General features: G+C 46.4%; 1 protein-coding gene across 1 annotated transcript in view; it reads left to right on the forward strand.

Annotated features, from left to right (window-relative positions):
- Positions 1–23438, forward strand: part of DZIP1 (DAZ interacting zinc finger protein 1) — a 51049-nt gene that overhangs the window by 19928 nt on the left and 7683 nt on the right. Inside the window, 8 exon segments of the mRNA XM_032314477.1 lie at positions 1345–1407; positions 7589–7729; positions 8211–8259; positions 9433–9489; positions 11855–11911; positions 17220–17279; positions 22388–22530; positions 22975–23137. Coding sequence (XP_032170368.1) covers positions 1345–1407; positions 7589–7729; positions 8211–8259; positions 9433–9489; positions 11855–11911; positions 17220–17279; positions 22388–22530; positions 22975–23137 — 733 coding nt within the window.

Below are 23438 nucleotides of genomic sequence, written 5' to 3' on the forward strand. Positions count from 1 at the left end.
AATATAAGGCTACGTTGGTGTACTGGTGGTCTTTTTCATTTATCAAAGTTAATTATAGTGGCCCTACATAACCAGCTTGGCAATTTTGGTCATACTAGTTTAGGGGAACATTGTTTTTTTACCAGGAAGTAAACAGAGATCCAAGTTTATGAATTCAGGATTTTGCTAAAAAACAAAACAAAACAAGACAAAAAAAAACCCAAACAAACAAAAAACCAGTAACATTTTTAAAAGAGGAAGTGTGTTTTTGAAATACAGACTAGTGCTCCTGTTGCGTACTTTGCCGCCCATGTCTTGCCTCCCTCCCCGCAGTCCATCTTCCATCCTGCGGCCAGGCTGACCACGTCACTGTCCCGTCTTATCCTTCCAAGTCTGGAATCCTTAACCGGTCGTCAGAGTCCCTGAGGATCTGGACCCTGCGCCATCCCCCACCATTCTTGGCTTTACCTGAAGGTCCCCGCTGCACCAGACATGAGAGCTCATGGCTCCCCAAACACGGCTTTCTGGGTTTTGCTTTGGCCCTTGTGGCTTTCTCTGTCATGCCGTTCTTGGAGTTTCAGGACCTCTGGCTGACTCCTTCAGCTGGGGGACACCTCTTCCAGAGTGTTCTCTCGGACTCTGGGTGATTGCCTGTCTGTAGTCCCCCAGGCGGGACCTGCTCACATACCCATTGCGGGGGGGGGACTCTCCATTGTTAAGTTGGCTTTTCTCCGGCGCAGGGCAGAGCACGTCCCCTAGCCCTCCCCTCGCGGGCCACGGCAGTGAGGTCCCTGGGACATGGTCATAGACCAGGAATCGTGTCCCCTACTGAGCTGTTGATAGTTGCTCCCCACCAGCTGGTCTCAGGAATTGAAGGACCCAGTTATGAAATCCCAAGATCCTGCCTACATTTCTCGTTTCCTTCCTGTGAGCTCTGGTGTCAGATCAGAACCGCAGGCCTCAGAAACCTCGGTCTTGTCTCTTAGCTCCTCAAACTGGCACACAAGCGCGTATTCTTGAAAATAATTTTTTCGGAGCACAGCCATGCCCACTCGTGTATTACCTATGGATGTTCTTCTACTGCTAGTAGTAAAGATCGAGTTATGTGACCCCCAGAGCCTAAAGTTGTCCTAGTAGCCCCTTAGCAGAAAATGTTTGCAGACCCTTGCCGTAGAGTTTAAGATGAAAACCAAGTGCAAATGTGTTTAAACATTTTTGAGTCTTTGTAGTTTAAAAAAAAAAAATGCCTCTACAATGTCTCTAAGGAGGTAACTGGGTTCCATAGGACCCACCAAAACCTTGCATTTCAAGTGGATTTTACTGCTGCGGCTGCACGTGAATTCCTCTGGTTTTCCTGTGTTGTAGGAAAGCAAGTGGACCGCGCGAGTTCAAGCTCTTCATCAAGAACACAAGAAAGAGAAGGGTCGGGTAAGATTGAGAAGGCAATGGTCTGTCAGTGGGTCATTTTTGAAAAGAATATATATATTATTTCTATACCACAAAGGTAGTCTTTGTCTGCTTCATAGACTTTGTGGAGAAATGTGTGGCAAAATTTAAATTTTATAATTTAATTATAAAATATTTAATAATTCGGGGTGTCTGGGTGGCTCGGTCGGTTAAGCATCTGCCTCCGGCTTCCATCATGATCTCAGGGTCCTGGGATCAAGCCCCGCATGGGGGGGTTGGGGGGAGTCTGCCTCTCCCCCTGCTCGTTCTCTCTCTCTCTCTCAAATAAATATATCTTTTAAAAAATAAAATTACTTAAGGGACGCCTGGGTGGCTCAGTTGGTTGGACGACTGCTTTCGGCTCAGGTCATGATCCCGGAGTCCTGGGATCGAGTCCCGCATCGGGTTCCCATCTCCACGGGAAGTCTGCTTCTCTCTCTGACCTTCTCCTTGCTCATGCTCTCTCTCACTGTCTGTCTCTCAAATAAATAAATAAAATATTTAAAAAAATAAAAAATAAAATTACTTAAAATTCAATAATCCCTGGCACGACTTTGTTATAATTTTTTTCAGTCTGTGTTCTATGCCGTAAATATTGTGTTTCTGTAATATGGAAACCCATACGCATAGTATTACAAATCTGGAATCATGCCTTATAACTTTACATGCTTTTTGCTTAATATATCACAAACATTCTCCTGTTTTAAAATAGTCATCAAGGGACGCCTGGGTGGCTCAGTTGGTTGGACGACTGCCTTCGGCTCAGGTCATGGTCCTGGAGTCCCGGGATCGAGTCCCGCATCGGGCTCCCAGCTCCACGGGGAGTCTGCTTCTCTCTCTGACCTTCTCCTCGCTCATGTTCTCTCCCACTCTCTCTCTCTCAAATAAATAAATAAATAAATAAATAAATAAATAAAAAAAATAGTCATCAAAATCGTGATGTTTTAATGGCTGGAGAAGGCTCTTAAGGATGTTTCGTAAGTTATTTAGTGATTCCTTCCTTGTTGAACACATCGTTTCTGACTTTTCCATCTTTTAGGGTAGCCATCATGATACTTTTTTTTTTTTTTTTTAAAGATTTTATTTATTTGTCAGAGAGAGAGATACAGAGCGCAAGCACAGGCAGACAGAGTGGCAGGCTAGAGGCAGAGGGAGAAGCAGGCTCCCTGCCGAGCAAGGAGCCCGATGTGGGACTCGATCCCAGAACGCTGGGATCATGACCTGAGCCGAAGGCAGCTGCTTAACCAACTGAGCCACCCAGGCGTCCCAACCATCTTGATACTTTTTAAGCAAAGCAGGGATTGTGCATGTTAAAATCATTTTAATGAAAACAGTTTGATGATAACACTGCTTTTCAGCCGAGAGTAACACAGATCTAAATGGGGAAGTGTTCACGCTGGTGCAGAAAACCTAAAGTACTTTCATTTGAGATTTTAGGATAGGAAAACTTCTGTTTCTTTTTTCACTCTGTATGTATTTTGTAGCCCTTTGTGTCCCCTGTGTCTTAGCCTGTTTGGCTGCTATGACATAATACGATAGACCAGGTTGCTGACAAAGAACAGGCATGTATTTCTCATAGTCTGGGGCTCTAGGAATGGAGCAGAGAGTTCGTGTGGTGAGGGTGTGGCTGTGTGTGGGTGTAAGGCCCCTGTTCATTTCTCTAGCCTAAACCACCCTCAGCTGCGGAGGGGCTAGCCAGCTTTGGACCTGGTATCTCCGGGCTTCCTGAGTTTAACAGGTCTCAGATGATACGTTTTCCTTTGTCCAGTGTCATCTTGGTCGGGGCGATCCGGTGCCCGCCGTGAGCCCCATCTGTCCGTCAGTGCCCAGCTCCCAGCCGTCAGCAAGGCCTTCCACGTGTCTCGTATCTGTGTGCTTCTGCCCATTTCAGTTCCGTTGCTCTTCCCTTCCACCGAGCCCCTGCCCTTTCTAAAAGGACCCCGCAACTGGTGTCCCAGTTCCAACCTACCCCTTTCCCAGTTTGCTCTCTGGAGAGCAGAAGAGTCTCTCTGGCAGCTGGCCATCCCGATCCTCTCTCCGGACCTAACTCTTTCTGCCTACAAGAGCCTTCTGGTCACTTCGAGAACATGCTGACCTTTTTCTTTTTCCACCAGGGGTTTTGCTGCTGGGCTTTCCTTCCATTTGCTCTCCACGCGCCTGGCTCCTTCCCTCTGTATGGCTGCTCTGTGGGTGTCGCACATTCCCAGCGGCTGGTTATCTCACAGTATCCATGTCACCCGGGTGCCTGTCTGGGTCCTGTGCTCGGGGTCTCACAGCTGCATTCGGGGTGTCCGACTGGCTGTGTTCTCATCCAAGTCTGAGGCTCAAACCAAGCCTGGGCAGGTTATAGGCAACATGTGTCTCCTTCAGGCTCACCGTAGGATCAGGACCGTAGCTCCACAGCTCAGTGCCCGGCTGTTGACTTCGTGACGGCCAGCAGGGGAGGGGCTGGCCTGAATGAGACCTGCCCACATAGGACGATCTTTCTTTTCCTGAACTCAGAGTCAGCGGACAAGGGACTTGAATTCCATCTGTCAAGTCCCTCGCGCACGCTTGCCGTATTGTGCTGTTGGAGCACATCTTTAATCCCAGCCAGCCCATGTCTTGGTCTGCGCACACTGGTGGCTTTAAACAACGGATATTTCTTTCTCACCGCTCTGGAGGCCGGGAAGTGGCACGGTCAAGGTGCTGGGCAGTTCACCTCCTGGTGAGATCCCTGTGGCCGATGGCTGTCCTCTGTGTCTTCAGGGGCAGGGAGAAAAGGAAAGCCTGCGCCCTGGTTTCTTCTAAGAGCACTAATCCCATCATGAGGACCCTACCCTAATTCATCCAAACCTAATCACCCCCCAAAGGCCCCGCCTCCTAAAACCACCATGTAGGGGATTAGGGCTTCAAGCTATGAATTTGGTGGAGAGCGGCAGGAACACTCAGTTCGTTAACTCCGCCAAGGGAAAGGAATTATACAGGGCGTGCGCTCTGGGGGTGCAGACTTGAGGGCCGTGTAGAATTCTCTCTGCCACAGCCCCTTCTGCCCTTGGCTTCCAGGTCACCGGATGCCGGGTAAGTAGGTAGCCACCTCCCTCACGGGGTCCGACCACATGGTCTCATGTGGTTCTTTGATGATGTAGTCACTTGTTTACTGTGTGTGTCTCCAGCCGGATCCCTAGCCCCGTGAGGAAGGGGCTCCGTGTATTTCGTTCTCTGTTGTATTTTGGGTACGACTAACTACCCAACATATGATTGGCGTTCATGAAATATTTGCGGAACCCACACGGAGGGTGGCTAGTCGACCCGCAAGGGGAGCGTTCAACCTTGCTTTTCTGGGTGGGGAAATGCTGCGTGTAGGGTCTGGTCTGGAAGAGCCAGGTTCAGAGAGTCGTCTGTGGGGATGACTGCAGGTTTGAACCTCCTAAACTTGGGGTCCTGCTTGTCAGCCTCGTCACGTTGCTCCTCTGTCAGGCACTGAGCCAGCTCGCAAGGGGAACGAACAGGCAGGGACAACTAAGAGCTGTTGCTTTTCTGGGGAAACGTGGCATCCCCTGGAGAGGTTCTAAGGTAGTAGTTCCGAACCTGGGACAGGCTTCAGAATGACCAGTGGCTCTTTGCCAGTACACACACCCCAGCTGCACTGCCGGGGATCCCGATTCAGTCTCAGGTGGGGAGTGTGTATTATGGGGGGGGCACTAGATCCCCCGATGATTTCCGTGGTTTGAACCACCGTCCTTATCGTCTGACGTTCTACCCTAATCCTTCAAGGCGTCTTCTAGCATTGGTACTTAGGGACAGAATTCGGGCTTCCGGATGAATAGGGCTTGGTGTTCAGTTCTGGCTCCTTTAAAGCCTCGGGTGTCCCAGACTGGCGTGGGAACCATCGGTTCAGTGGCCCTCTGGCAGGAACAGAACGCAAGTGGCCGATCTGCACGCTTGGCCACCGCAAGTCCCGATGGAAGGACCGCCCGGTGGCGGGTTGGAGGAGGGGGGAGAGGCCTTCCCTGGTTCTGAGTGAGGCGCCCCCTCCCCCTTGCCCTGGGGGTGTGGGGGTTTCCGCTCTGCCGCTAGGCTACGCTGCTCCATTGTCTACTGGTTTTGTTCTCTCTGAAGCTGCTTTCTTCTTCCTTAATTTCTCTTAAACCCGAACAGAGGGGAGAATTCAATCAGGTTTGGTAATCTCTGCCTGAGACCTAACTATTAATTATTCCACATGATTGCTGCCTACTGGTCCTACAATGCACATATTGTGTTTCTCTGTTTAAGGGAAGTTGCGATTGCCAACTTTTTATTGCTTTACCTAGGTTCCTGGCAATCTTTTTTTTTTTTTTTTTTTTTTTAAATAATATTGGTAGGAGTTCAAAGGGAGTCACAGATAAATGATGGGATGCCCTTTTGACCTGACAGAAGACTCCGGGGAGGCTGGGAGGCTGTCGGGTGCTCACGTAACAGAGGGAGAGGGCAGAGTCCTGTGCTCTGCCAGAGAGAAAGAGCAGGGACTTGAAAGGACAGGAGGTCACAAGAAATGGGCTCGAGGGCCACAAACTCTCGGAAATAATTTCTGGCTATCCTGTGCTTAGACTATCACATTCCTCTTTCTGCAAACTCCTTTCTGTGATTTCTGTCAATTCTTGAGTCCAGTACCAAAAGGTTGCTCTCCCTTAGTGTTTTCTGTGTCCCTTTCCTCTGGAGGGTCTGGACTGACTTGTCAGTCCTAAACCTCCACCCTAAGCCCTGGACATTTTCACAGGCTTTTCCTTCTGTTTTCTAGCTCAGTGTTTTTTCAAACTGCTTTAGGGCCCTCTTCCCATGGTCTGTAAAAATGTAGAGAGGGTTCTTAACACTGTTCTCCTGGGGGAGATTCTTGACATCCTCTAGGTTATGAAAGGTTCTTTTTATTTTAATTTTAAATTTTTTAAAGATTTTATTCATTTATTTGAGAGAGAGAGAGAGCGAGCGCACCAGCCCAGAGAGGCAGGCAGAGGGAGAGGGAGAGGCAGACTCCCCACTGACCAGGGAACCCGATGTGGGACTGGAGCCCGATGTGGGACTCGATCCCAGGACCCACGGATCACACCCCGAGTCGAAGGCAAACTGAGCTACCCAGGAGCCCCTTTGACGACTTATTTCTTAAGGCCTGGGGGGCTTCTTGGTTGTTTTCAAGTCCTGTTTACTAAGATGTTCCATGCCTTAGTCACTAAATTTGAGAGCAGTAATTTTTGAAGCCGGACTGGAAAGTTCCAGTCTGGGCTCCTCCCCTCCAGCCGTCTGAGTTCAGACCATCTGCTTTACGCTGTCTGGACCCGAGTCCCCCCTTCTGTACTGTGGAGTCAGAACATGCATCCGTAAGGTTGTGTGTGGACACAACAGGATGAAGTGCTTGATGAGGGTTTGTTGGGAAGAACCGAGCAGGTCGGGCGGGGCTGCCTCGCCCGCGCTCTCTACTCTGCCTACTGAGGCACCTCACCACCTGCCCTGCTCCGTCCGCACGTCACCTCCACTTTCAGGCTCTTCCAGGCTGGGACTGTGCTTAACTCCAGTGACCCGGGTTTTCCCCCTCTGTGTAAGTGACTCCTGAAATTGTTCTAAGAATCTTTGCCTAAATCACTGAAAACAAATCGTTCTGGAATTTTTTTCCTACGTGCAGTCTAGGATCTTTTCCGACACGAAGTCTCTGAGGACGGATCTGTCTATGCATCTGGATCTTTCTGTTCTCTGCACCCCTCCCCATCCCTTCTCCCTTCTTCCACCTTCTTTTTCTCAGCAAGGATTTATTGAGGTTGTGCTTAGTCACTGGACTTACAAGTAAGGAAGGTGGGCTCTCTGCGCACCTGAGGGGCAGGATGGTGTGGGGTTATGGCCCCTCAGTGGGAGCGCCCCAATGCTGGATCAGTGCTCATCCTGGCGGTGTGTCCTGTGCTGTGCTTGAGTGCACGCAGTCGTTCACCTTCTCAGTACTGTGTCTTGGGTCACGAGCTCCCCGGGAGCACAAGTGAAGCCCTTGTAAAGCTGAGGCTTTGCTACACGGTTACCAAAGATGTATGCGGTCACTTGAAGTGCACAGATAATCTGAGGCCAGCAAAGAACACGGGGTGTGTGTGTACAGATGGTGGGATGGAGACATTGCGCATGCGGTTTGCAGACGGACGCCTTCATTGTTGTTTTTTTTTTCCAGCTCTTGTCACATATAGAGAAACTTCGGACCTCCATGATAGATGATCTCAATGCAAGTAATGTTTTCTACAAGAAAAGGATAGAAGAGCTAGGGCAGAGACTCCAGGAACAGAACGAACTGATTATCACACAGAGACAACAGGTATTTTTGGCTCCATATTGGCACTGTTTTTCTTCAAGCAGTGCAATTTATCAAAGAACATTCTGTTTTATTTTAGGGCATTTGTAAGTTGGATAAGGTAAAAGAGGTAGAATATTTTCTTCCCTGTGGTTGTTTGTAAAAGTAAATCCAATAAGATAATTTTTTCAAGGTATTTTTTTTTAATTGTGAAGAGCAAAAATTTGTTCAGTTACAATTTAGAATAAACTTGAAGGTAGAGAAAAATTTCTTTTTGAGATTACTTTGAGAAGCAGCCCAATCCAAAGGCTACTTTTATACAGTTTTTGCCTTTGTATCTTTAAAATCCATCTGTCCTCTGTCTTTGGAGGACTTCCTGAAAAGGTTGATTTACTTAAATACATTATCTGTCCGAAATCCGGTATGTCCCCATCTGGTTTCAAACTTGTATCACTAAAAAACAAAAACAAACAAACAAAAAAAACAAAACAGTTTTTCTTTGCAGATTAAAGAGTTTACCAGTAAACCATTAAACAACGTCAGTGAGCCCAAAGGTAAGTGGACCAGGATCCCAGTGTTGGAGGTGAGGTGGCCTTCCTCAGTAGAATGTGGGGCCCCTGGGGGCACCAACATGGCATTCCAGTGGTGATTTTAATTTGAGAGATCTGTCACCTTGATCCAGAGAGTTGAATTTTTAAATACATTGACTGTTACTGAATGGTCTCACCTAGGTTTTATCAGAATATTGTTAGGCACAGAATCCATGCTTAGTAACCGTACCTCTGGACTGATGAGTGATGGCGGGGGAGTGACTGCTAAAAGCACCAGGTCTGGAGACACACGGGGCTCACTGAAGCCCTGTGAGTGCCCGCCTCCGTTTCCTCAGCTGTGGAGTTGGAGCACTCAGAGAACCATATTACAGGCTTTGTATGAGGATGAAATGGGGGAACATGTATAAAAAGCTCATTTGAGCACTCGCGGGGATGCGCCATTGTGAACGACCCTGGCCTCAGTTACTCCAAATTACTGTAGGGGCTGGTTGTTGGCTTGTCAGCTGAGGCAGTTGGGGGATAAAAGTTTGTTCTAAGCATAGAGGGGGCACATCCAGCCTACTGTCTGTGGCGGCAGTGGCCACCCATCTCCTCTCCCTCAGGAACGAGTCTAGAAGGGAGGCTGCACCCGGAAGTGCATGCAGGGTCTCCCAGTAATGCACACAGCTTGCCTTTGCCTGGACCCCTCTCAGATAACCCCCTCTCAGAGTAGGAGCCAAGACTCCTGCTCATCTCAGGTCATTAAAGGATCCTTGTCTACTTGAGGGGGCACTGACAGGGGCTTGGTAATGGCTGTGTGAGCTGGATCTCCTCCTTGTCTCTAGGGGGCCCCTGAGGGAGTTCAACGACCTACATACTTGGTTCCTTGTTTTGAGAAAAAGGTTTGGGAAGGGCTGAGGTTCCCTGTAACTTCTCTTCGAAATTTTGAGTTCAGGTAGTGAGCAAAAGCTGTGTAATTACTCAGCATGAATATTTGAGTGATAATAATTTTAGGAAAAAGTTTTATAAGGATTTATGTTAAACGTCTTTACTCAGTTGGGTGAGTCACCATATGTTGGTAAATTTTGCTTGTTTTTTTTCTGGGGGGAAAAGATTAGGATAAGTGCTGACAAAATATAACCCATAGCTTATCATTTGGGTCATTAACTTTTTCTTTTTTTTTTTTTTTAATTTCAGGGAATCCTGTAATCTGGCAAACTTTCGAATCAAAGCCAACTGCCCCAGCTGTACCTAGTAAGTTTCTATAAAAGGCTCAGGATTCTAAAGATACTTTTGAAGTGCTAACCCAATAGACAACTTATTATTTTTAGAGCCTTGCCTTCGAAAACCAGTGTGTTTGGAGATTACATGATGATCTATTTTGATTCCTGGCTTTTTTGACCTAGATCTAAAAACCCAACACTGTAAATATCCTTGTGGTTTTTGGTGATTTTGGTTAGCCGTACCTATTATGTCTCAGTTCACCTAATCAAGGGACAACTATAAATTCTTTGGCATTGCTTTAGTTTGTACTGGGTTTCCCAAGGCGTGGCGCTGTGTGACGACGTGACCTTGTGGTGGCCGCCACATTTCAGCATCACTGAGACTCAGGGTTGCAGGCTTTGACCCAATGTTCTGTCAGCCGCTCACCTGAGGTGGACTCAGCACGTCTGTCTCTTGGAGCTGTCAGGATTTGGCTGTAATCCACAAGGACATCATCTGGACAGTGTCGAAATGGAAAGGTTGTTTCCCTAATAATAGTTAAATAGTTGAGATATTTTTATATTTTATTATTCCATTCAGGAAAGTGGAAGGGTGGAGGAAACTAGGGAGCAGACGGCCCTGGGCAGGAGAGGACGTGTGTGTGGATGGGCATCTGAGTACCGGGGGAGGGTCCAGGTTGGGGCTGGGCCCCGAGTGACGGGACCATTCATATCGGCCCAGAACTGCAGTGATGAAAGGACTTTGGTGAGCAGATTTGGGAATTTGGAACAATTGACTGGAAAATGCTAATGGTTTTAACTACTCAGTCTTCTCAAGTGCTTCTGGAGACCTCTTTTTTTTTTTTCTTTTCTTTTTTAAGATTTGTTTATGAGAGAAAACAGGGGGATGGGGAGAAGGATAAGGACAGAGAATTCTCAAGCAGACTCCCTGCTGAGGGAGGAGCCCACCTCACAGGCTATCCCAGAACCCTGACATCATGACCCAAACCGAAATCAAGAGCCAGATGCTTTACCGACTGACCCACCCAGACACCTGATTTCTGGAGGCCTCTTGATGTTGTTTCTGGAACCCTGAAGAGGTTAAAAGTTGTGAGGAGGGAGGGGAAGTTTAGTCCCAAGAGTAGGTCTGAAGGAATAGTAGAAGCTGGGCTTATATCTTATGGAAAAAATACATTTCACAGAAGGCTGGGAAGGTTAAAAGGCATTAAATTGCTCTTGTTCATACCTTAATTAGACTCGGCACAATATTGGAACAATATTGGGTTCCAATAAAACTTTATTTACAAAGACAAGTGGTGGGCTAATATGTCCTATGGGTTATACTTTTGCAAACCTCCATCTAGATGATGTAAGTTGCAAATGGCTTTGAGGGTTTTACATTTCCAGAATAGCTACAACCTATGCACACCTTTGCCGGTGATCATCATAAAGACAAAAATGTATGCCTATGGAGGAAGCCGAGGTTTGTGGCCAGTAGTTTTCAGAGTAGGAGTAGAATTAAAGATCTATTATAACAAGCTAGTGAAAGAGAAAACTAATAAATACATTAGTATTGGTCTGGAGAGGAACTATGACATGAGTGTTCATAACATCCGAAAAGTGGATGCAACCCACATTTCCGTCAGCTAATGGGTGGATGTATAAAATGTGGTCTGATCATACAGTGGAATGTTCTTTGGCCATAAAACTGCATACTGGGGACGCCTGGGTGGCTCAGATGGTTAAGCGTCTGCCTTCGGCTCAGGTCATGACCCCAGGGTCCTGGGATCGAGCCCCGCATCAGGCTCCCTGCTCAGTGGGGAGCCTCCTTCTCCCCCTGCCTGCAGCTCCCCTGTGTGTGCTCACTCTCTTTCTCTCTTTCACAAATGAATCAAATCTTAAAAAATTAGTAAAACTGCATGCTGAGGCTGTCGTGGATGAACTTTGAACACGTGATGTTAAGTGAAAGAAGCCAGTCACAAAGGACCACAAAGTATGAGTCCATTCTGTATGAAATGTCCAGAATAGGCAAATCCATAGAGACAGAAAGTAGATCGGTAGTTGCCAGGGTCCACTGCGGGGGCAGACGTGGGGAGTCACGGCTACTGGGTGATTTTAGCGCGTGTGATGACAATGTTCTAAAATTAGGTAGTGGTTATGGTTGCACCACTCTTAATATACTAATTGTATTCTTAAAGTTGTATATTTTATATTGAATTATATATTTTAAAGGAGCAAATTATATTTTAATAAAGCAAAGAGTGTTAGATTAGCTGGTGATTGTCATTTGAAACATTTGTCCCTTACGATCTGTATGTAGCTTGACTAATTTGAGGAGGACTCGATCATCATGAAGTTGAGATGCTCATGTTTTCGTTACGGAAGGCTGTGAGCTTTTTCTCTTTCTGCTGTTTCAGTGAGTGCCTCGGCTGTACAGACTGTGGATGCTAAATCAGGTCTTACAATGGCCCACGGTAAGTCAGCCAAGTCTCAGCATTTTATGTGCAGTTTCTGCCCTGAGTCAGAGAACTGATTAACCACAAGTGCTTCTGTGGGGTAACTATGCAAAACAGAAGACGTTTTAGTGAATGCGGAGAAGCTAATAATACTGCTGTCTTCATATGTCCCTTTATCATAAACCGTAGATACCTACCAAAGTCATAAAGTAAAAAATGTGTGTTGCTAGACTTACAAGCAGAGATTTTAATGTTGAGTGGTACTTTGATTGTGTATGATTTTGGGTGGAGAGTGATAGGTGTTGGGCAAGAAGGTGATTTTCTACTAGACCAGCCAACCAGCACATGCCACAGGGCATACCTGACTGTTTTTATAACTTTCAGTGCGGCAGCAAGTCACCTTTTTTAAACAAACAGTTTCAGTGATTGGTTGGAAAAATCTAGAAAAGACATGTGACGGAAACCAAAGGGAAAATTGGGAGCCTCAGGAGGAAACCGCTGCCAGGAATCAGTTCTTGGACCAGGGTGCGAGGGTGATCATTGTTAATCACGTGATCTAGCCTATAGGTGAATATCAGTCGCCATATTTTACTTTTATAGTGTTAAGGCACTTACAGTTTTTGTAAGTATGTTTTTAGTCCATTGTTTGCCTACAGTCCGCTGTATATTCACTGAATTAAAAGATGGGAGGGGGACCAAGCTTCTTCTGTCTTACCTATAAATGCTTCTGGAATGTAAATGATTACTTCATTCCATTTTGCTCTTTAGCCTTTGAGTTAGACTTAAATTGATGGTGGTCAGTCAAGTCAGACTCTGTGTGTTCACAAATATTTTTCACATTAGCATGGCCTTCTGTACCCATCCTTTTGTTCACTGAATCACTGAACAGCCTCATGAAGGTGCCCCTTACTTTTTCTCCTGAGGTCATTTTCACTTAGATCAATACCCCCTAAGCGTGTGTTCACACTATGTAATGCCTAAACTCCCACTTACTGGGTGTTAGTATTTACAGGTCTTTAGAACATGCAGGTATCCTCCTTCTGGATCAGCAACAGAGGTAAAATATGTGTGGGACCGATGTAAATTTGCTTTAATACTGAATAGGCAAGAAAAAGTCCCCTGGCAAGTACTCCCTAGTCGTGTTCTTTTTTTTTTTTTTTTAAAGATTTTCTTTATTTATTTGACAGAGAGAAATCACAAGTAGATGGAGAGGCAGGCAGAGAGAGAGAGGGAAGCAGGCTCCCCGCTGAGCGGAGAGCCCGATGTGGGACTCGATCCCAGGACCCTGAGATCATGACCTGAGCCGAAGGCAGCGGCATAACCCACTAGCCACCCAGGCGCCCCTCCCTAGTCGTATTCTTTATGTCAGGTCAAAAACCTCTCTCTTGCCTTGTTTTTCAGAGTTGAGTTTTCTAACACATTGCTGGTCACTTTTCTGTACTTCAGTGTGTTAGAGTTTCTTTTTCTGTTTCTTGCTACTTTGTTATCATTAGCCTTTTGTGTGACAATATAAGAGGACTACATTTTCTTTGCTTCCTATTTGTGGCACCCAGAAAAGAACTCCTATAGTAGGTACGTTTCGCTGTCTGGAGTTGATCCAAGAGTCCTGACAAATCCGTCAGTTTCAAAGCACTGTGTTCCTTATGGACTTTGTCCTGATTGGAGCTGGGCTTCGTGAACAGCCATGCCCCCTTGCTGGCATCTGCTGGGATTAAAATGCTAGTTTTAAATGCCAGCCAGACCTGGCATGAGGCCTGATGCCTTTGGATTGGGATCTGAGCTGATTTGTGAGCATCTCAATGGGCAGGAGGAAGGAGGAGGCTTGGACGGGGCCCGCTGACCTGCGCCCCCCCACGGCCATGGCAGTGACCCCAGCTGTAGGGGGTGGGGGCAGGGGGACAGGGGGCAGGGAGCCTTAGTCTGTATTGCGTAACATTATTTCACCCAATTACCTCTCAGTCTTTCCTGTTGTTCCTTCTAGAGCTCGATGAAGCTCTTTATGATGAAAAATGTCATGATCGCTCACTGTCTTCGGTTGGGTTCCCTGGGGAAACCGGCTCTGAGGCGGAGATTTGCAGGCGGGAGGTCTGTTGGGCAGTGTTCTTGGACAACCCCTGTGAGAGAGGCCGGAGTGGCTAGAAGGGGACACGGAGCCTGGACCCACTGTGGTGGGGGCCTCTGCAGATCTCACTGGGAGCTGGAAAGCTGGCATGGGCTCTTCAGACTTGTCCTGGATAGAGTCATCCGTTTCTAGATGTGGGCTGCCCCATGGAGGGCTCAAGGGTGTAGGCTGCTCCTTTCCCCTGAGACAAAGCAAAAAGTAGAAGCCAAAGGTCAGAGGAAAGCACTAGAAGGGAACGAGTGGTGCAGATGAATTATTTGGCTGAGCATAGGGTATGCAGAAGAGGTCTGAGGGAAGCCTGGCTGGTTGAGACTGTTCGCAGTGAGCCCCGGGTGCCAGCCTCCAGACGCTCGGGCCGTCCTTGGGCAGGATGTAGCCGCTGAGAGGCTGGGCATGGCCAGGCTGGAGGGCCGGAGCTTGGGGAAGCTCAGCCCCACCAGAGTGTACTCCAAGAACTGAACCAGACAAACCAGCTGGGGATCAAGGAGGGGGTCTCTGTGAGACTCTTCACCTAGGAATTGGGGTTGAGGTTTTGAGACAAGAGAGGGCAGACATACCAGTTGTTCCGTGGAACTGTTGGAAAGGTGTAGGTGCAGGTGATTCGGGCAAGGGCGAGGGAAGGGTCAAGACCTCCATGAGCTCCCGAGACAATGCCATTTAGAGAAGTCCAGAAGACAAACCCAGAAACAGCCAGTAGGAAGGCAGTACGGTTTCGTGCCAAGGGCCTGAACTGTAAAGGGAGGCAAGCAGTCTGGATTCACAGGTGACTCATGAAGCCATAGGTCTGGGTTTCCCTACCTACCGAATGGGGAGAACAGGAATGGCTGCTTCAGCGGGCTGTGGTAAGGTCAGATGAAGCAGCGCCTTTGGAACCGGAGCCAGTGAGCGAGCACGCCAGCCAGTGTTAGCTTCGGGGGTCGGGCTGACAAAGTCCAGCACAGCCAGCCCGTGCCAGGGAGGGCTGGTAGAGACCTGGGAGTTCGTCTTCTGGAGGTAATGGCAGGAGACTGACATAAGGATTTTTCTGGAAGCCTCTGGAGAGTTCAGAGGAGAGAGACTCAGGTCTTCGAGTATGTCAGCTCAGCCTGGATATCTCAACGTAAGACAAGAGCTGGGTCATTTGGAGGCTGGGCCCATGGCTTAGAAAGCATGAGAATGGCAGGCCCTTCACTCCACATTGGATATCAGTCTGCTGGGTTAGAGCTGGGGTCTGGTGGCCCTCATTTCCTTAGCCTGTATAGTAGAAGCCCAGGTTCCCCACCCCTCAGGACCCCACCTTCTGCCTGACAGCACCAAAGGTCACAATTTTGAAGCTTTATCTCCACTCAAGTAAGTCCTAGGACTGTCCTTATAATGATAACAAAGATGCATATGATGGTCGGGGAGATTTTATAGAGCTTTTCCTCATAACTTTATTTTTGTCATTTCCATAAAGGGCAATAAAATATAAATCATGTGACTTTTAAAAAACTGAAATTAGCTATCCTCCTAAAATCCCTATTTTTAGCAGTTCAGACAAGTAAGTAGGCTCTTTGTATAACTTGACTTTTTAATTGTTTAAATTTTTTATTGAGATAAAATTGACCTATAGCATTAGCTCAGGTGTGTAGCACAATGATTCCATATTTATATATATCGTGAAATGATCACCACAGGATCTAGTTAACATTCATTACCACACATAGCTACAGGGTTTTTTTTATTATTACCTATATAACTTTAAAATCTCGATGCTGAATAACACACTTGAAAGCACATTTTTGATGTTCAGCAGTTGTGCATGGATAGAATTAAATGCTTCTTTGTGAGATCATGTTCATGTTTCAAAATTGAGTGGGGTTATTTTCTAATAAGCCCTGCTCCAAACATTCACTGGAAAGCAGTGTAAAACGCTTTTCTCCCACTCTGTGTTAGATAGATTGACTAGGTCGCTAACAAGCTAGAAGAGCCTCTTTACGTGTACTTAAATATAGTATATATTTATTTATTTGTGTATACGTGTGTGTGTGTGTGTGTGTGTGTTTGTAGATGCCTAAAACAGAGTATCAGAAATATGCTTTGGCAAATTAAAAGCTTAGACTTCCAAGTAGGAGGTATTAAGTCTAAGCTAATACTTGCAAAGCATGTAGATCTGTGCCCGACAAGCTGGTGGGCGTTCAGTAATTATTGGCCGTGACTACCCTCGCTGGTTGCCCACTCTGGGGTCTAGTGTGGAGTGAAATGGCCTTCACCTTGTAGGTGCAGGGGGAGAGCTCCCTGGGGAGGTGCCCTGTGGCACTTTCCAAGCCGAAGGTGAGTGAAACATGCGCTTGCTGGCTAGACTTCCGGTTGCATTTTATCCCAGTGTTCGAAGCCTGATTTCCTGACCCCCCAAACTTGACCTTCCCCAAAAGGAACTTCCCCTCTCTTGATGGGATGGGGCTTGGCTTTATCCATGCTGCCCACGGGTTTCCTTGAGCCTCGGTCATGTTACCTGGGAAGTCACTGAGAGACCTTACGCCCCCACCCCCACCCATCCAGGGCACTGTTCTGGGGTGGGTTTGCGAACAGCCCCTGTTCACGTGTCATCTGTCCACAGCCTTGCCCTGGTGGCTTTCTGGGAGCAGAAGGAGGTGTGAACCATGGTTTGGGGACACAGACGTGTCTAAGAATGGGGTCCTCATCTTGCTGCTGACCCTGGGTTGACCTGTTCTCTCACCATCCTGGTCCTCCCACCTGAAGACCTTAGGGGCTAGCGAGAAGTGGGGATCCCAGGGCCTTGGCATATCATCATGTTTTTAATCTTTGGGAATTGAAATAGTTTAATTAATTTCCTCTTTAGCCACCTCATCAAAATATTTTATAAGGAAAGTATTGTGTGGGGGGGAATAAGTGAAGACGACCTTTTGCAGTTGTGACCTTGTGTCTTAAAAGAATCCCATCAGGCACGAGGTTGCTGAGTGAGAAATGATGTAATTATCTGAAAAGGTAATTTCCCTGGGGTGGGGGGGTGTGAATTAATGGAATATACACAGAAAGAGCAGATACCATGAAAAAGGGACCAGCTTTAACTGACTGCCTCCATATTTCTTCCCAGCAAATTCTGCTGTTTTAGGCATGATTAAAATACCATGAAACTGTATCTTTCAAAATTGTTTGAAAGGAAACTAATTTTACTTTGCTGTTTGTCCTGTTTGTACTATTCTTATTTTTCCTTGTTGATAGAGCAGGCATTCTCGTCACACATACTGGAAACCATAGAAGAGCTTTCAGAGGAGGAAAAAGGTAACCAAGGGCTCACTCGGGGTTTCTACCTGCGTAGATTCTATTGAGATGCTAAAACCCAAATCTTGAAATTGATGATCCAGTGGTTTTGTCACACCAATTAGGGAAGACATTTAGGTTTGGGGATGACGTTTTCAATCCATCCGTACTATTTTACTATCTTATTCCTTTAATATGCTGTTATATTTTCCCCTGCTTTACTGTATTCTTAGCATGTGACTAAGACCTTCCTGTGTTAGGGGACTTGGGGGAAAAAACCGAAGTCTTTATGTCAATGCAGATATTTTCTGGTCAGAGGGCAAGTCAACACATATGCGTTGTGCGCCAGACGAGACAAAAATATTCCTAGCATAGGAGTTCTTTCTCACACCCTGAATCTGTGAAATGAGAGGGTGAGCTGCCCGTTTCCATGTTATTTTAATAGCAAGAAAAGCATGTTTAAGCTCCCAATGTAGAATATTTGTAGGCAGAATGTCTTTAAAAAAAAAAAAAAGATATATTTATTACAGAGAGCAAGTGCACACATGGTCGATGGGGGGAGAGGGAGAGAGAATCTTAAACAGGCTCCATGCCCAGTGCAGAGCCTGATGCAGGGGCTCGGTCCCACCACCCTGAGATCTTGACCTGAACTCAAATCAAGAGTCAGAGGCTTAACCGACTAAGCCACCCAAGGGACCCCTGGATAATATCTTTATGGTGAAATTTGGGAACAGTTCAAGGTTTGGGGAGACAATTAAAGTCATTGTGGCTTATTCATTTTATTCAGCAGCTCTCAAAATTATTTCCTGTCAATTAATCTTTGAAGTTTATGAAAATCATTGCACATTATTTAGAGTATTTCCTGATGCCAGACTTGTAGATCCTGAAACAATTATACTTGAATCTGTTTACCATCATTTTCTCCTTAACAATGATAAGGATTGACACCCTATATTATCTCTTTAGGAGAAAGCAAATTGTTAATATTTGTATGAACTCAGGTTTTACCCTTTGTGTTAGGAAGAGAATTAAAAACGACACATTCCAATTTGTAAATTCTTAATATTTATTATAACTTCTGTGTTCTCTAGACGACTTTTTCCAAATTATTTTAAGATTTTATTTATTTATTTGTCAGGGAGAGCGCACAAACAGGGGGAGCGGCAGGCAGAGGGAGAAGCAGGCTCCCCGCTGAGCAGGGAGCCCGATGTGGGACTCGATCCCAGGACCCTGGGATCATGATGTGAGCCGAAGGCAGATGCTTGACTAACTGAGCCACCCAGGCATCCCTTCCCAAATTATTATTATTTTTTAAAGATTTTATTTATTTATTTGACAGAGATCACAAGTAGGCAGAGAGGCAGGCAGAGAGAGAGGAGGAAGCAGGCTCCCTGCTGAGCAGAGAGCCTGATGTGGGGCTCGATTCCAGGACTCCGGGATCATGACCTGAGCCGAAGGCAGAGGCTTTAACCCACTGAGCCACCCAGGCGCCCCTTCCCAAATTATTTTTAACAGGGCTACAAATCGAGTCGTGACTCAGGCGCGTCTATTGTATCTGTGCAATGTTTATTTTCCATTCGCTTTCAAGTAATATGCTTTTTCCCTCCTACATGTTATTTATTGATGTCTGGAACACCAGATATCTTATTTTCAGCAGAATCCATGAAATGTGCCTCAAGTTTTCACACTCATTTAAAAAAAACAACAGAGTCTCAAGTTCACACTCATTTAAAAAAAAAACAAGTCTGTTAGATTCCTAGAGACCATCCTCACTTAGTGCACTGTCACCCGTCGGGGCCCCCGCTTAGACCCCCGACATCCTTCTGGCCGCGTTCTAGAATTCTTCTCCCCAGTCCACATACGGTGTGAGTTTGGGATCACTGCCAGCAAACCCCCTCATTTGTTGTTGCCGCATGCAGGGCACCAGACTGGGAAAGAAAGTAACCTTTGCCGCCCTCCACGTGTTTAGACACAGCTCTAGTGGGACAGAGACAAGAGCCGAAGCCAGACCGGCCTGAGTCCCCAGCAGGCTGCTACAGAAGCCAGTGACCTCACGAGTCCTTCAGGAGCTCTGTGGAGTCAGCAAGCCGCTAGCACGTAAATTGCCATCAGAAAGTTCCTCAGCTGGGCTAACATTTTGCAGATGATGTCTGTACAGCTGGATTTTGGCAATGGCGTGCACAGCACGGGGGCTGTTACCCAGAAGCGTGCATGACCATTTCTGCATCCTTAGCACTTCTGACAATCCTGGAGAGGCGTATTTGATCTTGCTGTCCTATAGGATGTTAGAATGTGGGCCAGCAGGGGTCTCAGAGGCCATTTCATTGTTCAGGGACTCAAAACACAGGGGGATGGGGAGCGTGCTCCAAGTTGTTGAGCTTAATTAGTGACAGGGCTGGAACTCAAGCCCAGGTTTCCAGCTTTCCACAGTTTACCGCACAGAACAAAGGGGACAGAGGCAGGCTGGTCCAGGACTTGGGGGGGGGGGGGGGGTTGGAGCAGTGTCTTTACTGCTCTGGTTTTCTCATTCTCACGTGAAAAATGAGAATACTGATTGCTAGATTTTGATGTCCCTTCTGACTCAGAAATTGTTTTTTGGTGTTTGTTTTTCACTCTTTGGTTTGTGCTGTAACTATTTGTTCACCAAAACTGGTATGTTGTACGTCTGCTAGAAATGATCACTTGTGTGGGCTGCTGTATGTTGGACCACCTGCCTGGGAAAGCGTTGTCTTACTGATCTTGGTGAGCAGTACGTGCTTTGATTAAAATCTTCCGTTGTGATTAGCTTTCCAGCAATGAATTCCACCTTTACATTAAAAACTTCATTTTTTTTCCTGTCCATTCTACATTCTTTCTTTTAGTTCCCCCTGACCAGCCCCAGCCTCGTGAGAGTCCTTCCTACCAAGAGTTTTCTCATTATCCATAAATGAATCCAAAGCAAGCGTCAACATATAATGCAAATTTGAGAATAGGGGAAATGTTTAATTTGCAGTCATTTTGGGAAACTCAGTCACCAGAAGGAACTTATTATCATCAGGGCTGAGGGTGAACTCAACCCAGTCGGCAAACAAATTCAGTTCTCTTGACCCGGGTCCTGGGGAGCAGACAGAGCCTGGAGTCTCTCTGGCTGTGCTTCTGTGTAGTTCTTTTTATATCCTGGGCACTGGCCTGAAAATTCCCTTTCTGTGAACAGGGCGGGAGTTGTGTCTCTTCCTGTGGTAGCACGATGACTCCTGGGCAATCTCTTGGTACCTCTTCTCGCTGCTCACCCTAGATGGTTTTCTACACTTAATGCCAGCCAATCACCAAAGTCTGCAACACGGCCACGGCTGCAGCTAAGCCCTCCGGATTTTGCTGTATTGTTCCCAAGGCAGAAGTGCTTTTTTTTTTTTTTTTTAAATTTTATTTATTTGAAAGAGAGAGAGAAAGAGTGTGAGTGGGGCAGGGGTGAGGGGGGGAGGAGCATGAGGGAGTGGAACAAGCAGACTGCACTGAGTGGAGAGCCGATGCGGGCTTCCATCCCATGACCCTGAGATCATGACTTGAACCAAAAATCAGGAGCCAGATGCCTGGCCAGCTGAGCCACCAGGGGCAGAAGCATTTTCTCTAAGGTGGCTCCAGAATATTGGAAAACATCAGTGAGAAAGCAGCATGAATGCTGAGAATGAAAAATTCAGGATTACTTTTGATTTTTACTAATGCATAATCTTACAAAATTTTGTAATTTCGGTTTCTCAGACCACAGTTCTAAATTATAGAACAGCATTAACATGCAGGATTTTTCCTCTTACCTAATGTACACGCAGTTCATTGAACTACTTTTGCCCTCAGCAAAAGTGTGGATTCATGAACAGAACTATTCTTTACTGCTGGAATTTTTAGAGAGTTTAGAGAAAGTCTGAGACATTGCGGCGTTTTGTTGTGGATCTTCTGTCAGTCTGAACTTCGTGGGTCCCTACAACTCCCATCTAGCGGGGTGGGTGAGACTGGGCCCCTGCAGCCCCAGACCAGCTCGGCACAGGCACTAGGCACCACCCTTGTGGGGGTGAAACGTTCCTGTTGGGGGAAAGACTCCAAATGACAGCAGTGTCATCATGTTCTCCCAAACCTGGCTTTGCACCTTCACAAAGGGTCAGAACAGCCCAGGAAGGAGCCTCTTCCATCAAGCCCTCCCTCTGCTTGGACATAGGACTCCATTCAGGGTCATGTAGTCACTCCCCTTCCCCAAACGCTCTTGAACGCCACCCGTTCTAGTGGGGGAATGAAAGAGGAACAGGGAAGGAAAAGTTAGGAGAATCTGGCCATTTATTTTTTCCTTTGCTTTTAATGATGGTTTTTTTAAACAGAATATACTTTTCCTAACACTCTTGTTATCCTCTTTTTCTTGGTACATATTATGGGAGGGATCATTTCACACTTTGAAATTTTGTATCAATTTCAAATTACTGATTTCAAATATATCAATTTCAAAATATCAAATTAATAAGTTCTACTGAACTTATTAAATCAAAACTTCATTATTTAATAGAAATCAGGCTTCCTCAAAAATGATACATAAATTCTAATGATTTAGGCAAGATGAATTCTTCAGAAAGTAGTAAAATAATTTCAGGATGGACCATTGAATGTCCAAAGAACTCCTTTTTTCTACTGTGCTTCTGCAGAGACCTTTCTCTTAGATTATTCATCTAATAATGATGCAGTTAAGGGGTCAAGAAAGAGTATTTTTTTTTAAAGATTTTATTTATGTAAGTTATTTGACAGCGAGAGAGGGAACACAAGTTGGGGAGTGGGAGAGGGAGAAGCAGGCTTCCCGCCCAGCAGGGAGCCTGATGCAAGCTGGATCCCAGCAACCCCCGATCTCTTGACTCAGGGCTGAAGTCCGATGCCTAATGACTGAGCCACCCAGGTGCCCAAGAAAGAGTCTTTAAAGACAATGTTTTGAGGCCAACTTAAGATACTTTTAAAAGTTGTGATACTTCAGCACCATATAAATGATTAAACAATCCAAAAACCTTACCACATTACAAAATGCTTGCTTGCTATTTTTAAAAGCGGTGTTTTGCCATTTTCTACTTAGAGCTTTTATGTATTTAAAATTTTAACACACTTTGTAAACCTTATTTCAGGAAGGGAGAACGAACAGAAATTAAATCAAAGCAAGGTCCACCTAAGGAAAGCTTTGAAGAGTAACCCCTCCCTCACCAAGGAAATAAGGAACGTCTTGGAGCAGAGTTTGCTAGAGAAGCTGGAAACCTTGGGGATTAATGCGGTAAGCTCATTCATTTTGGGAACGTTCGCTGGTTGTGTTGTATTTTGTTTTCTCAATAGCAGAGGATCAGAGAAGAGAAGAAGGCATGTCTGTTCTGTTCTTGTGCACTCATTCTGTCCTGACGGCCCAGCTTGCATTATTGGTTGGACGGTCTCTCTCTCTCTCTCTCTCTCACACACACACACACACCACACCCCTCTCTGTGCATTCGGTCCTGGCGCTCACCGCCTGGTACCACTAACCAGTCCCGTGCACTCATACACACCCCCTCTATGTCCCACTGCCCTGGGAGCTCCTCTTGAGGCCAGAATGCTGTGTTCTATGTCGGGGCGTCCCCTCCCTCGGATGCAGCAGTGAGGACAAGGTTGGCACCGTTGATGCTGACAAACGCTCATGAGATGGAGAATGTCCCAGGCTAATAAGCTCAACATTGTATTGCCTCAGGATATACGTGGAATTCCAAGCGATCACTTCAGCAGGGTGCTAAGAACCGTGGAATCAGCAAGACACGAACGAGAGAGACACATACCCAACATTCAGCAGATTCGAGACTTCCTTGAACATGAGGTCAGCTGTAAAATTGAGGAGAGAACCTTACTGACCTCAGGTAAGCCCGTCACTGGCCACCATGTCATTTCTGCACATAGGAAAGAAGTCCTGTTGCCTTTTATAATTTTAAACAGTTTGCGGACTTTGGAACTTCATTGGCAAGTCTCGTACTGTTTGGACCGTTATAGGTTGAGTCTTGGATTTAATTTTAATACTAAAAAAGGGTGGGGCGCCTGGGTGGCTCAGTGGGTTGAGCATCTGACTCTTGGTTTCGGCTCCCACATCGGGCTCCATGCCCAGCAAGAGTCTGCTTGGATGTTCTCACTTCCTCTGTCCCTTCCTCTGCTCTCTCTCTCTCT

The sequence above is a fragment of the Mustela erminea genome, chromosome 15 (genome assembly GCF_009829155.1).
Source record: "Mustela erminea isolate mMusErm1 chromosome 15, mMusErm1.Pri, whole genome shotgun sequence".
NCBI classification, from domain to species: domain Eukaryota; kingdom Metazoa; phylum Chordata; class Mammalia; order Carnivora; family Mustelidae; genus Mustela; species Mustela erminea.